The 13,948-nt window shown below is 43.5% G+C and overlaps 2 protein-coding genes across 2 annotated transcripts in view; one reads left to right on the top strand and one right to left on the bottom strand.

Annotated features, from left to right (window-relative positions):
* The window catches only part of tram1 (translocation associated membrane protein 1), a 7,438-nt gene extending 2,753 nt beyond the window's left edge, over positions 1-4,685 (bottom strand). Inside the window, exons 1-9 of the mRNA XM_031850406.1 lie at positions 4,377-4,685; positions 2,912-2,975; positions 1,568-1,686; positions 1,341-1,457; positions 1,167-1,225; positions 888-972; positions 564-634; positions 326-430; positions 66-209 (exon numbers count right to left, since the gene is read on the bottom strand). Of these exons, the coding sequence (XP_031706266.1) occupies positions 66-209; positions 326-430; positions 564-634; positions 888-972; positions 1,167-1,225; positions 1,341-1,457; positions 1,568-1,686; positions 2,912-2,975; positions 4,377-4,499 (887 nt within the window). The 5' untranslated portion in view covers positions 4,500-4,685. The remainder of the gene's footprint in view (positions 1-65; positions 210-325; positions 431-563; positions 635-887; positions 973-1,166; positions 1,226-1,340; positions 1,458-1,567; positions 1,687-2,911; positions 2,976-4,376) is intronic.
* xkr9 (XK, Kell blood group complex subunit-related family, member 9) lies at positions 3,688-8,143 on the top strand. Its single transcript, XM_031850405.1, has 3 exons — positions 3,688-6,630; positions 6,821-7,035; positions 7,111-8,143. Exons 1-3 carry the CDS (start codon positions 6,302-6,304, stop codon positions 7,740-7,742), a joined length of 1,176 nt encoding a protein of 391 aa, XP_031706265.1. The 5' UTR covers positions 3,688-6,301; the 3' UTR covers positions 7,743-8,143.
* Positions 8,144-13,948: the final 5,805 nt, after the last annotated feature.

Here is a 13,948-nt window from a genome sequence, read left to right as displayed (position 1 = left end):
AAATATAAATAAGAGTGGGTTTTTTAGGATAAAATAGTCCCGTTTCTCCTCTCAGACACACTTACCGAACAAAAATAACGTTAAAGTTCCCCGCAGCCAAATCAAAGCCTTGATTCTCAGATGTGGCGAGGCCAAAGCCCACGGTGAGGACGGACAGGGACAGGGTGAGCAGCCGGCCAAGGACAAACAACACGGCCCATATGGTGAAACTGGAAGACAAGAGGATGACTTTCTCACCACCGGTAACTCCTCACTGGTGAAAGTTTCACGGACCGCCACACAATGATTAGTCCACACACACACCATTCTGAACATGGGAACTCACCCCGTTTGTCTGTTCTCGTTGCTGAAGTAGATCAGTCGGGAAACGTGGAACAGAAGCTCGACGAAGTAGTGCAACACCAGCAGGACCAGACCCAGACGGTTCAGACTGAAAGACACACCATTCCCCTTTATTACAACCGACAGGAACAACACAGAGACACCAATAACTTTCCCCTGAAGGACAGTATACAAACACAGGATTCATGCCACATGTTCGACACGTGTATTCCAGTTCTTACTTCAGAATGTAGGCGCCTGCAATGTGGACCAGGTACAGGAAGATGTACACAAGTTGGCGTGGAATATCCTCCTAAACAGTAAACACAAAGGATGACAGGCCAAGAACGCTAAATATTGACTCTGCATGTGGAATTTAAGCAAGGCGAGTATGATTCTTTGAAACAATGCAACACAACCAAAGGAAGTCAAACAGGAAGTAGTCTGAGGGTCCAGACGGACGCTACAGCACGTCATACTAAACCATCACAAAATGATGGGCGCCCACACACACACACACGCACACGCACACGCACACGCACACGCACACGCACACGCACACCTACCTTCTTTGTCTTTTGGAAGTACAGTTCTGGCAGAGCATGTAACCAGTAGCCCAGCTGACAAATGAAGTAGAATTTGAACTGGAATCTGAGGGAAAACAGGAGTTTAAAAAAAATGTAAACGTTTTCATAATTCAGAGCCATACTTGAAGCGCTTGTAAAATAACCAATAAAGTAACACATGACAGCATTTCTTGTCTATTTAAACCACAAAGAATAAAGAAAAAGAAAAAGCATCTCTAAAATGCACACGGCCTCCACACATCAACGTTACAAACTTACGCCATCAGTGTGTGCGGATAACCCTCCCACAGGCTGACTGGATTGGACAGGAGTTTTTCCTACAGACAAAGAGGCATTTACATTACAGTCATGGACATGTTTTTTTTTTGGGGGGGGGGGGGGGGGGCAAAAACATGTTGCCAAGAACAACATCAGCTTAGCTACTGTACGTACAGAAAGCAGGATGCTTGCGCCCCAGCCAAAGGAGAATAAGTAGAAGGCGCTGAGCTGGCCCGACTCATTGAACTTGCTGTGCTTGGTTTTGGAGAAGTGCTTCTTCCTGTTGATTTTCTGCAAAGATGAACGACAATTTAAAAAAAATAAATAAAAAAAAAAATAAATAAAAAAAAAGCAGAGCTCAAAATGAAAGTCTTGTGTAATCAAGTCTGTGTCTCACTTACATCCAGCACATACTCCTGGATAATGGCATGCATGATGATGGCCACCAGCATGTAGAAGAAGGTCGTGGCCAAGTCCTTGATGCCATGGTGGAAGTGGTTCACGGGCGTCTCCTCTGGGCCTTCAGTAGCATGCGTAGAGGTCAGACACATGAATATCATATAATAACATTTATATTTTCATATGCTATATGCTTTTAGATTTTCCTGTAACGCCGGCACTGACGCCTCAATTGAAATACAGCTGAAGTTCTTCTTCTTACTATATTACGTGGATTTTTTTTTGGGTGCCATCTCTCAAACTCTTGGGCATGTGCCGTAGTATTTGCACACAGCACAACACCAGATTTGAACGGTGAAGAACGTTCGGTGCATCTTTTTCACATTAAAAGAAAATTAAGAGAAAATATTAAGAGAGCTTCAAGAGAATGTTGCTGCATGAGGCCCATTGTGTTTCACCAATATCCAAAATGTCAGATGAACCCTGTTCATCCTTAACATGAACTGTTGATCCATTTTAATTAAATGTAATCAAGTGATTCACACGTTTAATAACCTTGACTCCCGAGGTGAGGTGTTTGGATTAGTGAGTCATGACTGCAGTATTACACCCCTTTGACATTAACCGCCTCAGCACAATAACACGTCATATTAACATACTAACATAACATACTGCGAACAGTTTGGTGACGGCCAAGGCGGTGCCCACCGTTTATGCAACCACACAACGAAATCAGTCCAATCGTTTGTTAACGTCAGCACAGACTAAGAAAAAAAACACAGTGGCGCTACTTCATTCATTTCACTACAGTAGAGTTAGGTGCACGTTATTTGTGTGATTAGATACAGGCTGTGAATAAGTTACAGAGGTACGTACTCAGATAAGAACTGAATCACCAGCTGGCAGCCTGCAAAAAACCTCCAGCCTGTACCGCAGAGTATGACTAAGCTCTGTGGTTGTGCGCTTCTCCAACAACAGTATCTGAAGTTGGCAACGAAATCGTTAACCTTGAAATGAGCAGGACTTGAATCAACAAGCCTATATTACACCTTAGCCCAATTCACCCGGCACAACCTTGCCACAAGAGAACTTTAGAAATCAGGCAGACTAAATTTAGCTCCAAAGGAGGGGGGGGGGAGGTCGGAGAAGGAGCTCTCGAATGGGTTTGTGTAAAGCTGTGCAAGAACCGCTCTAGAATGTAAATGAGAGGCTTCCAGCAGGACAACTCTAAGAAAATACTGCATTGTGTGTCGAAGACAAAACTTGCAGTATCAGTTTGAACACGTCATCCGTAAACATCTGTTCACACCATTCATCTCATACTCTCAATTCAATCCTTATCTTACCGTTTGTTGATATGGTGACGTTGTACTGGACTGTTATGAATAACACTGCAAACTTTGAGGTGACCTGTAGATGGGGGAAAAAAAGGGGTTACATGTGTTTACACCCTAAAACTTGGAGCATTGCATTTATATATCAAGGATTCCCTGCAAGAACTAAAATGGAGTGACCGTAACTGTGATTTTGGCAATCTATTATAGCAATTTTAGGTTGATAATACACAAAGATCAGCAATAAATATGAGGCCATATGGGAACTGTGCAAAACTACTGTGACAACTGAAACAATGGGTGATAAAGCTCTGCCAAGTACTTCTGTGGAGGTGTTAGGGATAATTTAATGTATATAGGAATACATCACTCATATAATCACTTTAATTATATAGATTGATATGAAATGACCCAACTAAGTATTCATCAGAGAAGCGAGTATAGCTGCATCAATACAGTCAAGTAATAAGGTTACAATGGGAAGCTGCTTAGTTTTCCTTCACAACAAAAGAACAATTTGACAACACATTAAAATGTAATGCAAGGAAGAAGTAGTCACTGTTGAATTAAATTGTCATAAACGGCCATCATTTTTGAAAAATGTTCATGCTGCCGCCACGACACGATGTACACGTTGCCACAGCTGTTGGTACGAAAAGGGGATTTTACTTTGGAGAACCAAAACAGGAAGTAGTCTAAATCAACGCAGACGTGACACTAATGGCGCTGCTTTTTCACTGAGGATGAAACAACCTTTTTTTTTTTTTTTTTTTTAAATGCAACATAAATGTGAGTGAAAGTGGACCCGCACGCAGCTCCGAGTCGGCGGTTCGGTGTGAGCCGGGTTCCCGTTAGTCCGCCCGCAGCCCCGAGAACGCCGTTCGAGCTCCAAACTTTCCGTTTTAGGGGCACGAGTGGGTTCCTCTGTGATGACAGCCCTCTCAGTCGTTGTGTGATTGCCACGTAACACACGTCTACGCACAAAAACCAACCCAGCGGAGAGCGTTGCACGATTAGTGTAGCGCACCGATACAAATGTTGCAAGTCTGCAACAAGCCGAGACATTTCCATAAACAAGCTGGAAGACGCATCCATAAATTACACGTGAACAACTTTGGTGTGTTGTGTTTTTTGTTAATGATCGGGCCTGCAAGACGAGCGATTTGAAAATATCGATCTCAACATGGGAAGCAGCCAGATGGACAGTGGATTCTAATGCACACGTCGCTTTAATGAAGACAAAAACGCATTATATCTTTATGAAAACATACCCCCGAATAAATCAATACATCTCGCGGATTAAAAGGCAAAAAGCGAGGCCACCGTGCAGAGGGAAAACTTTCGATCACGGGAGGAAGTAGTTTAGAAGAATACGATCAGACAGCCATGTCACTTTGCAGGAGAGCGGATCATTCGGCACCCCGTCTAGCAGCAGTCCGGGTCCACTCTCCCATTCAACATGTGGGTCGGGACTTACCTCGAACATCAGCCCGAGGAGGAACACCATAGCAACACAGGAAACAATGTCTGCATGGTTCTGGATGACAAACTCATGGCTCAGCACTGGCGGATTCTTGTTGGTCTTTTTTCGGATCCCCATGTCGGCACAACTTTTGCTTTACGCGGCGCAGATGTGGTCGATTTCTGTCGCGATATTATTATTATTATTATTATTATTATTATTATCCGTCTGGTACGAGGACGCTCAAAGCTTCATACGAGCGAAGGGCCAGGCAGCAATTGAATGGCGTGTCACTCTGCTGCTAGTGGGAGGGTCGAGCCGCGGAGGATGATCAACGACACTCTTTTACGCACGGGAGAGAAACAGCTGGGGCTCTCTATCGCTCCCTAGAGGTTTGGAGTATAAGAGAGAGTATTGCTAACCCATTGCCTGTAAATGCATTTCCTTATTTGAGGAAGACACTTGTTTGCTTTCTTGTGGAGAGTTAGAGGAGTAAATTGATACCACTGTCATATGTGAAGCGGTATCAATTTCCTCATCTGGCATCGGCAAGAAAGCAAATAAGCCTATTTCCCCCCAAAATGTATTCCTTTAATCAAAATACTACACACTAATTATAGATACTTCACGCCAGGGGCTTTGCTGATGGGTACTGTAGTACTTCAGGACACACACATCATACACATAGTGGGTAAGTGGGAGGGTTCAGTATGGATCCACAGCCACAATTCTTTGCCCGCAGTTAATGTAAGTGCTTGGATTACAGGAAAACCACTGTGCAAGGTGTGCACAGCAATCAAAAGATACACCTGTCGTTGAAAATGAAGCAATACGTCTGGGGTTGTCTCGGGATTTCACCACTGACTGGCTGCAATTCAAGCCACCCAAAAAATCTCTGTAGGACAAAGGATTGTGACAGGGAAGTTAAAGCAGGAACTATTACCCAGTCATACACACACACACCCTTACATGCACACAGGCACAAGATCTGTTATGTAATTACACATTTCTGGTTTGACTGTTAGTTCAGAAGGTTGTCACGAGGGTGGGGCTTCACTCGGCTCACAAGTTTCAAGGAAAGAGATAGAGGACGGCTGCATGCAGACGTTTGTGCCTCTGTGTCTGTACACAGCTGTCTGCCATGGGAACAATATACTGGTAAGTTGAATTGATGGTGATATGCAGTAATAATTGTGTGTACATTAAGGCAGAATGTGATCAATTTGGGATTTGTATATGAGCTCAGAATCATTTGTAAAGAATCTTTATGAAAATACGATAAATTAACTTTGGCTGTATTTTTATCGAGGTGAAGATAATATGAATGATATTTTGATATTGTGCTGTCTTAAATTAGTTCATTTTTATTGCTTTACTTTACAATGGCCTCTCATTAAACAGTTTAATATTATATTGAGTCTCGAGGATTTAAAGACTTTATGGAAACCTCTAATGAAGTTATTTTTTTATTGAGAAAATAGGTTTTAAAATGCCATTCAGATGTACAATAAAAAATACAGTAAATCTTATAAAAGACTTGAATGCACATCACAAATCATTTTATCATTCCTGCCGATAACATCATTTTCCTATCGTGTTTGTAAGTATGCCATTTAGCAGGACCCAGTGTTTATGATAGAGTTCAAAGGGCAGCAGACTGCAGTCATGTTGCATTTCACCACCGTCATGAGATTTGTGGTAAACCTGCACAAGATTTCAACGAAATATTTGCGCGTGATAAGCACTCTGTCTTTCCCATGATACTCATTGTTGTTTTTTTAAACATCATGTCGTAATGCTCCTACAGATTGACCAAAATGGCACCTGATCTGCTGGGGTCCAACACCAAACTGTCCACAGCAGCTTTTCCTCAGAACCTTCAGAGCGAAACTGAGCAAACCACATGTCTACCTTCATCGCAGAGCGACGCGTTTGGTTGAATGACGACACAAATGCCTCCATCGGACAATCAATACACTAAACTGCGATGGTTACTGACCATCGCTGGACTGTTCTTGTATGTTGGGGACATTTGGACAGACATCGGACTGGCCGTGAAATATTTTCGAGAGGGTCGTTTTGTGTGGACCGGACTGACTCTGGTGTTTGTGCTGGGTGGGCTGCTGGTGACGCAGATCTTCAGCTACGCCTGGTACAGGGACGACATGAAGGACGTTATGATGAACCCTGAGGGGAAACCAACCGTATCAGGCTTGTCCAGAGGTACCCTGGTTGTCCTGCACCTATTTGGCATGGGCATCTTCCGCAGGTAGGACCTCGATAAGAGTGCAGCACTGCATTACATAACATAAGCTGCTCCTGTGGAACGCATGCATGTTGCGACTCAAAATGTGTGGCATGCAAATCCTGCACATTGGCAATGTGAAAACTGGAGTAACCACAAAGGAGAAAATACTGACTAATGTTTGTTGTCATTGTGTTTGGCCACCTGTTGCTAGGTATTATCACCTGCTGAAAAAGGGCTTCACAGTGGTTTGGATCGCTAGACATTCCTACACAGTGGACGAGAGGAGCGACGTGCACAAGAATTTGTTTTGCATGGCGACAGATCTGAGCATGCTCAAGCTGTTTGAGACTTTCCTGGAGAGTGTCCCCCAACTCCTTCTGCAGCTTTACATAGTGCTGGTCCAAGGGGGTTGCTCAGTCTTGCAATGTAAGTAGAGGCAGGAAGCGACATATTTTGGAATTCGCTGTGTCACCATGTAAAGCATCCGTCCATTTCTTTCAGTTTTCTCCATGGCGTTCTCCTTCTTCAACATCGCCTGGTCCCTGGTTGACTATCGCCGCTGCCTGCGTAGATCCCTCCCCCACATCGGGGAGATGCCCTCCGGCCTCCCCACAGCCATCTACCTCCTCTACAAACTCTGCACCATCACCAGCCACATCCTCAGCTACACCCTCCTCCTCATACTGAGCCCCTACACCGCAATAGGCCTCACCGTCCTCTGGCTTGTGGGGACCACCTGGACACACGTGCTTCAGACCAACTTCTGCTCATCTGGAAGGCTCGAGCAACTGTTCCGAGCGGTCATCGGAGTCATCCTCACGTTCACCTTTTTCAACGTCAAAGGAGAGGGCACCAAGGTGGCCGTGATCGTCTACTACACGTTCTATACTTTTGTAAACATTGCGGCTCCTTTGCTGCTGGCTCTGTTGAAGCCAGAGTTGCAGGGCTCCACGTTTTTGCTGACAGTCAGCTTTTTAATCTTTGGAGGATCAGTGCTGGGCCTGGTGTGCCTGGTGCTGTACTACCTCCTCCTGCATCCCAGAGAGAAGTGGCGAGAGGCGGACGAGGTGGACAGCCTGGGGAAGGAAACACATGCCGCAAAGAGAGTACAAAACTTTTTACAGCCTGGATAATCTATTTCTGGTTACGGGAGTGCGGAGAAAAAGATGGCTGGGAATCTGAGACTACTGTTAACTACTACTAACAATTTAATGATGAAAATAAGAGCCTTTACTTACAGAGAGGTGTCATCTTGATATTGTGCCTTAATAATGCTAACAGTTATCTTCTGAGGAAAGTTAGCTTTTTTCATTACTAATACAAATAGCAAAGCAATTAGGTGCAATAAAGTTGACTATATAAATTATATTTTATTTATTATTGTTTACTAAACTTGTCAAAACTACATATTTGTCAAACTACATATTTATTCTTAGCAAAAATACTGTATTTGTAATAACCCTTATGGAATGCATTGTCTCCGACCAAGACTGTCCCATTAATAATGCATTGTATTAAAATCTAGAAATTATATTACGATACTTGCAGGCTGTTTTTTTTACCCACACTTTCTTGTTGTCAGAATCATAACAGACAGTTGAGTGTACTTATCGTTCAGTAACATCACCTCACCTGGCACTGCGTCAGCAGGATTCTATTTGGTGGATGCTTACTTAAGCCTGTAACACACACGTTAGACACAAGGTGGCGCTATTGTCCAGGTTTACTTTTCTAGGTTAGGACCCATATCACCCAAAAAAACTTCATACTTTCAGTCAGGAAACATGCAACAAGATTTCATGACTTTTCTAATCACAGTAATGTCTTCTCCCTTCATATTTCAAGAGCCCAGCTGGCTTTAATCTCACGATACTTGAGTGCTTTCATTGTTCATCTTTATAATCTAAACCATAATTGTATGATTTATGCCATTCCTTTAATTATACAGTCCTTTGTTTGAAATTGCATGTTAATTGTGTTTGACATATTTTTGTTCTTTTCCTGCCTCTTTCTGATAATATACTGATACTGATAATCAAAATTTGCCAACAAAAATATAACAAAAATATTGAATTGATCGCCACAGATAAAGCTCACCGGCAGCACACACGCTTGAATGAAGTTTCTCCTGCTCGTGGCCACCAACATCACCTCCCTGACCTCAAATTAAACTACCAGCTGCTTCTCTGATCCTTCTCATCTTAATCACTGGAAACTCAAAAGGTGGCAACTTATAAAATCCCCCTCTCCTCAGAAATGATGAAGACAGAAGTCAATGGATGAGCTAACTAGAAATAATAACAAACCGGTGCTAATTTTGTTTTGACGACCGGCAAAATATTGGGCGAGTCAAGCCGGAGAGCCGAGGACGCCGTTTCTTCCTGGACGGGGCTCGACCGGCCCAGTGTGAGCTCACCTGGGAGGAACGCTGGCAAACCGCAGGGTCCAGAGACCACCATGCCCCCCCACCCCCCCACCCCTTCTCTTCCTTTAATTCAGCCAAACTCAGAGCTTTTTGACTTGTTTATTCCAAGGGGCCACTTAAACTTTCATCTGTCAGTTGTGCTCTATCAGACACACTCCATAAAATGACAAATTTAAGTGAGGAACTTGAGGGAGAAATGAATCACTGCCAGTTACCACACAGAACTCAGTTTTACTGGTGCTAGCTGCAGACTCGAACTCTTGGAATTATTAAATGTTTTTTCTCAATGTTTATTTAGAGTCAGCAAAGCTACTTGTCCTAAATAAATAGCTTTAAAGTAAATGCAATCCTAATGTAGAGTGATTAGATGGATAGAATCTTGATTTTGGGAACCAAAAGGAGGATGTTGCACCACTGCACCTGTAGGCAGGACACATCATTAGGGAGGAAATAAAGTGACTTCATCCTTTGCATTTCAGATGATGGATGATGCCCTCTCTCCCTTCCACTGTATATTTCCTCGGGTTTAGTGGACTAATGCGACGTAAACCTGCCAAAGGGCCTTTTATTGGGAGAAGATGCATGTGTCCTGGGCTGGACTCCTAAGCAGTCTGTCCCTTTCCGTCTTCCTTTGCTTTCATTGAGTTGCACATACTTTTGGCTGTGACTCACCACTGATAGCATTGCCAGGGAACAGTCACAAGCCATTGGGATGTAACGCCATGAGTAAAGCATTACCTCCCTCTCTCTATAGGAGAAAACAAGCAGAGAGAACTCTGGCGTTGACAACCTCTCTGTAATTTCTACTTCTGGCACTGAGAGCTTAATACCCAGTAATCTCTCACTCTGATCTCAACTGTAATGCACCTCCAGAAGGGCTGGAGAGCATGGTGAGAATCTGAGAAAAAACGAACAGCGCATCAAAGATGATCATATGTGACAGTGCAAACTGAATCTCCAAAGCACTACAGGCCTTCGTTCCGCTCAGCCAAAGACAGAAAACATTGACCACAGAGTGCACAAAACACAAAGACGTGTAAACTCACACCGCAGTCACCGTCGGCAGCTCACTTCTGCCTGATTGAACGCCGCTCAGCGTCTGCGTAAACAACCTTGACCACTGACCTCTCTGTAACCATCACTAGCTGTTCACCAAATCTTATCTTTTTGTTTTCCATCACCACATCCTGCAACAAGGAAGGGGGGGGGGGGCATTCCCGGCGTACGCCATCCCCACAATTTGTACAGACACAATAAACCCAGAGAGGCAGGCTGTTTTTCATTACAGCTTCAAAGTCCATATAAACCATGATTAATGAAGCCCTGAGACGTTGTATGTCTTTAATTATTATGACTTGACTGCTGCAGATGCATTAGCGAGGTTGGCGATCTGTACACGTCTGCCTGGCTCACTCGGACATGGCTGCTTCGACTTGTGCTTGAAGAATTCCCCGAATGTGGGAGACGAGGACGTGATAGAACCCCCCCCCCCCCCCCTTCTTTTTTTTTTTTTGCAATGGCACAGAAGTTTCTTTAATCACTGTACATGCACTCTTACAAATGCGTTTGGGCAGTGACAGATTGGAGAGCAGGCTGAGGATAATTACATGCAGTGGGCTGGTGTGTGATCAGAGCATGGCATTGCGTTACCCAAGGGGGCTCTGTAAATAAAGTCCTCATGCAATGAATGAGGATATTGTAAAGTGCATTACGCTGGGCACAATAGCCCCGCCATTGTTACTGTATGGATTTCTGCTCCGGAGTGGCTGTCGGTGTTGTATGACAACAACTGCCACGGGGAAGACAATCTAGGCTTAAGCAGAAAATATTGTGGATGAGGTCAGTTGTTACCATAAATCTGACACAAGGCACCAATTACCCACAGTATCCATAGAGAGAATGAGCTTAAGTTGGGATGCATCTTTCTGTTCTGGGACTTCCAAGAGACTTCCCTTTCATGGAAATGTATTTTTTTCAATTATAAAGAAAAGCATCTTATCAAAAATCGGAATCAAGACCCACACAGTGAAGCTGTCCAGTTATTAGAGTTTAACACAATTCAATAGATACATTTTGAGAAACATCACAAATTATCTTGGGTTGTAATATGTACAAATAGGCCGACACCACCATCAAATTGAAGTCATTTGTTACAATAGATGGACAATAACAACGTGTCTACAGCCATACTAGAGGCTTTGGGTGACACTTGGACCTAAATGCTAACATTGGTATGCTAACACCACAATGCTAACATGCTGATGTTTACCAGATATACTGTTTACCAAGTTCTCCACCTTAAGTTTAGCATCAACACTTGCTGATTGGGACTAAACACAAAGTACAGCCGAGACTAAATGTCATTCGTTTTGCAAGAAAAAACAAAGTGTCTCATCCTCATCGCGAATGTCTGTCCAAAAAGACAACCCATCCAGGCATTTCAGTACGGACCAAAGTGGTGGACTGACTGACAGACTGACATTGCCATCAATAGAGCCCATACATCCATGCTAGAGTCACACCATTAGCATTGGCTAAAAAGTGACGCATGCATACTGTACAAACTGAGCATGTTTGCTTCTGGTGACCGACCTTTTACTTCACTTTTTAATAATTATGATAAGAGGCAACTGGACCAGCTAGTGCAACAAAGATGTACCCAATATGCACAGGTTTTGTGACGTAAAAAGGTTCTCAAATTTTTTATTACCCTCAACTGTCAACGGAGAAACAACAACAGTGCAGCTCCAATCGGGGCAGTTGGTGTTCGGTGCTGTTTGGGAATTAAACGATACTTGTTGAAGAAGTAAATTGCAGTAGTTAATCCTCTCTTGCTTCCAGATTCTTTTCTCAGCGAGTCCATGGACCCAGTTCGGGGCGAGGACGATTAATTCATGGGTCATATTAATTGGCGAATTAATATAAAATATAAAATAAATGGTAGAATTCCCCATGAGCCCTTCTTAACTTACATGAAAGTCATCCCAACAGGACTTCAAAGAATTGTGGGAGTAATTAAACAAAGTGGACCGTCTACTCCGAGTCTCGTACAGGCAGTGGGACACAGAAACAAAGAGCAAAGAGGAAGCTCATTAGTGTAATCCTCATTTAGGGCAGCCGGTTTATGTTTCACGGTCATGGACGCACATAATGGTGCTACCCATCCCAGCCCTCACACACAGTGTCTCTGACACACACACACACACACACACACACACACACACACACACACACACACACAGATAGAAAACAGAAGCCATGTTTGTGTTGGGCACGCTCCCACAGCACACAGGATGATGGATTATAGAGTGTTCCTGTTTATTTATGCTGTGCTGGGTAGAGGAATATAGGCAAAGACCTCATGCATACAGCCTATGTATAGCAAATACAATCAGCCGTAAAATAAGATTGCATATTGTGAATGAGAAATGGGTTCACACATACATACACATACTGGGCTGCAGTCACACACACACACAAACACACACTGGTCTTTTTTTTACAGAGGAAGCTTGACTTGATTAACCTGGCCGGGGGAACCCGACATGTTTTTCCTTTTACGTCATGGCCCGCTCCCCCGAGCGGCTCGGTGGAAGCCATCAATTCTAGTTTGTCTGCAGTTTGTCTGTTTGAATTTTTTGTTAATCTGTATCATTCGTTGATGGCCTGTTGGCCCGGCGCAGGAAGTGCTGAGTGAAGACCGTCGCAGCGTTTCTTACTCAGACATCATACATCATGCTTTCTTTTTTCGCTCACCGAAAATATCTCAGTTAGACCGCTGTCCTCTGCCCTGTGACTTTGAGAATGAATGTTTCTGGTATTTTGAAGTTTTGTTTTACTTTACCATGGATGGATAGAGGAACACGCGTTTGAGAAGGCGAGGATTGTCAGCATGGCCTATGAGAACGGTTGGGAGGTGCACAGCGCCTGTGACTGTGTGACTATGGGGGACAAATGCTTTTCTCTCACACAGCTACTCTCTGAGCTGCGTACACTACAGCTTATCACTCCTTGACCATTTTTCTCTGTTTCTCCCTGTATCAGAAGGCCCATAGATCTTGAGTGGAGGGAAAGATGCTATGCCTGATTATAACAAGAGGTCAGGTCTTTGATGCTGGTACGGTGAAATTTGTTATATGTTAAGCCAGTGCTAATGTGATTATGGACATTGATCCATTAAATCTACTGTAAAAATGCAGCCTGCACCAGTTTTGAACTCGATACCGAGGGGAAATATGAGAGGTACTGTGAAACATTAAAGACGCTTTGATGTAATATTTAACCCATCTGCAGCAAACGGGAGGGGGGGTGGATGTCCATAAAAAGGGTTTTGGGCCAGAGTGAGAGGGACAGGCCGGTGTGAGAAATGGGATGTGTGATTTTTTCTCTCTGGTCTCTTGCGGTGCCGTTGCAGTGTGGGCATGAAAAAGGGGCAACTGCCTGTCACGATCACCCTGGAGGACGTTTTATCAGGGCAATAAAATCAGGCTCTGTGTGGCTGGAATACTCTGTTGGAACTCCCCTGCCCACCAGGATCAGCCCAAGTCTCAGACTATCGCCTCACTCCTCCGCTGTCATGGGAAATAAGTGTAAAGTTTAGCCCAAGTTTGCTCCTAATGCAGAGAACAGTGAAGCAGTGAGGCTTAGGAGAGGCTTTTGGGCTGATTAGCATACCGCGTTACAGATAGAAAGGTTATAGTGCATTCATTTAAAAATGCATTTATTTTTTCTTTGTTTAGGAAAATGATCTTTGATTTGATTATTTACAGCTCATATAGGAATTTCATGTAGGCCTATCTCTTTTTTTTTTACTATGTGTCTATCTGTCCATCTATTATTAATACTTATATTTGAATCAATATAACAGAAGATAATGTACATCAATACATTCCAATATGGTAAAAGTAGATAAAC

The sequence above is a fragment of the Anarrhichthys ocellatus genome, unplaced genomic scaffold (assembly GCF_004355925.1).
Source record: "Anarrhichthys ocellatus isolate YVR2014 unplaced genomic scaffold, GSC_Weel_1.0 scaffold10, whole genome shotgun sequence".
Taxonomy (NCBI): Eukaryota; Metazoa; Chordata; class Actinopteri; order Perciformes; family Anarhichadidae; genus Anarrhichthys; species Anarrhichthys ocellatus.
The sequence above is the reverse complement of the archived record's forward strand: the minus strand, read 5'-3'. Positions and strand labels throughout refer to the sequence as shown.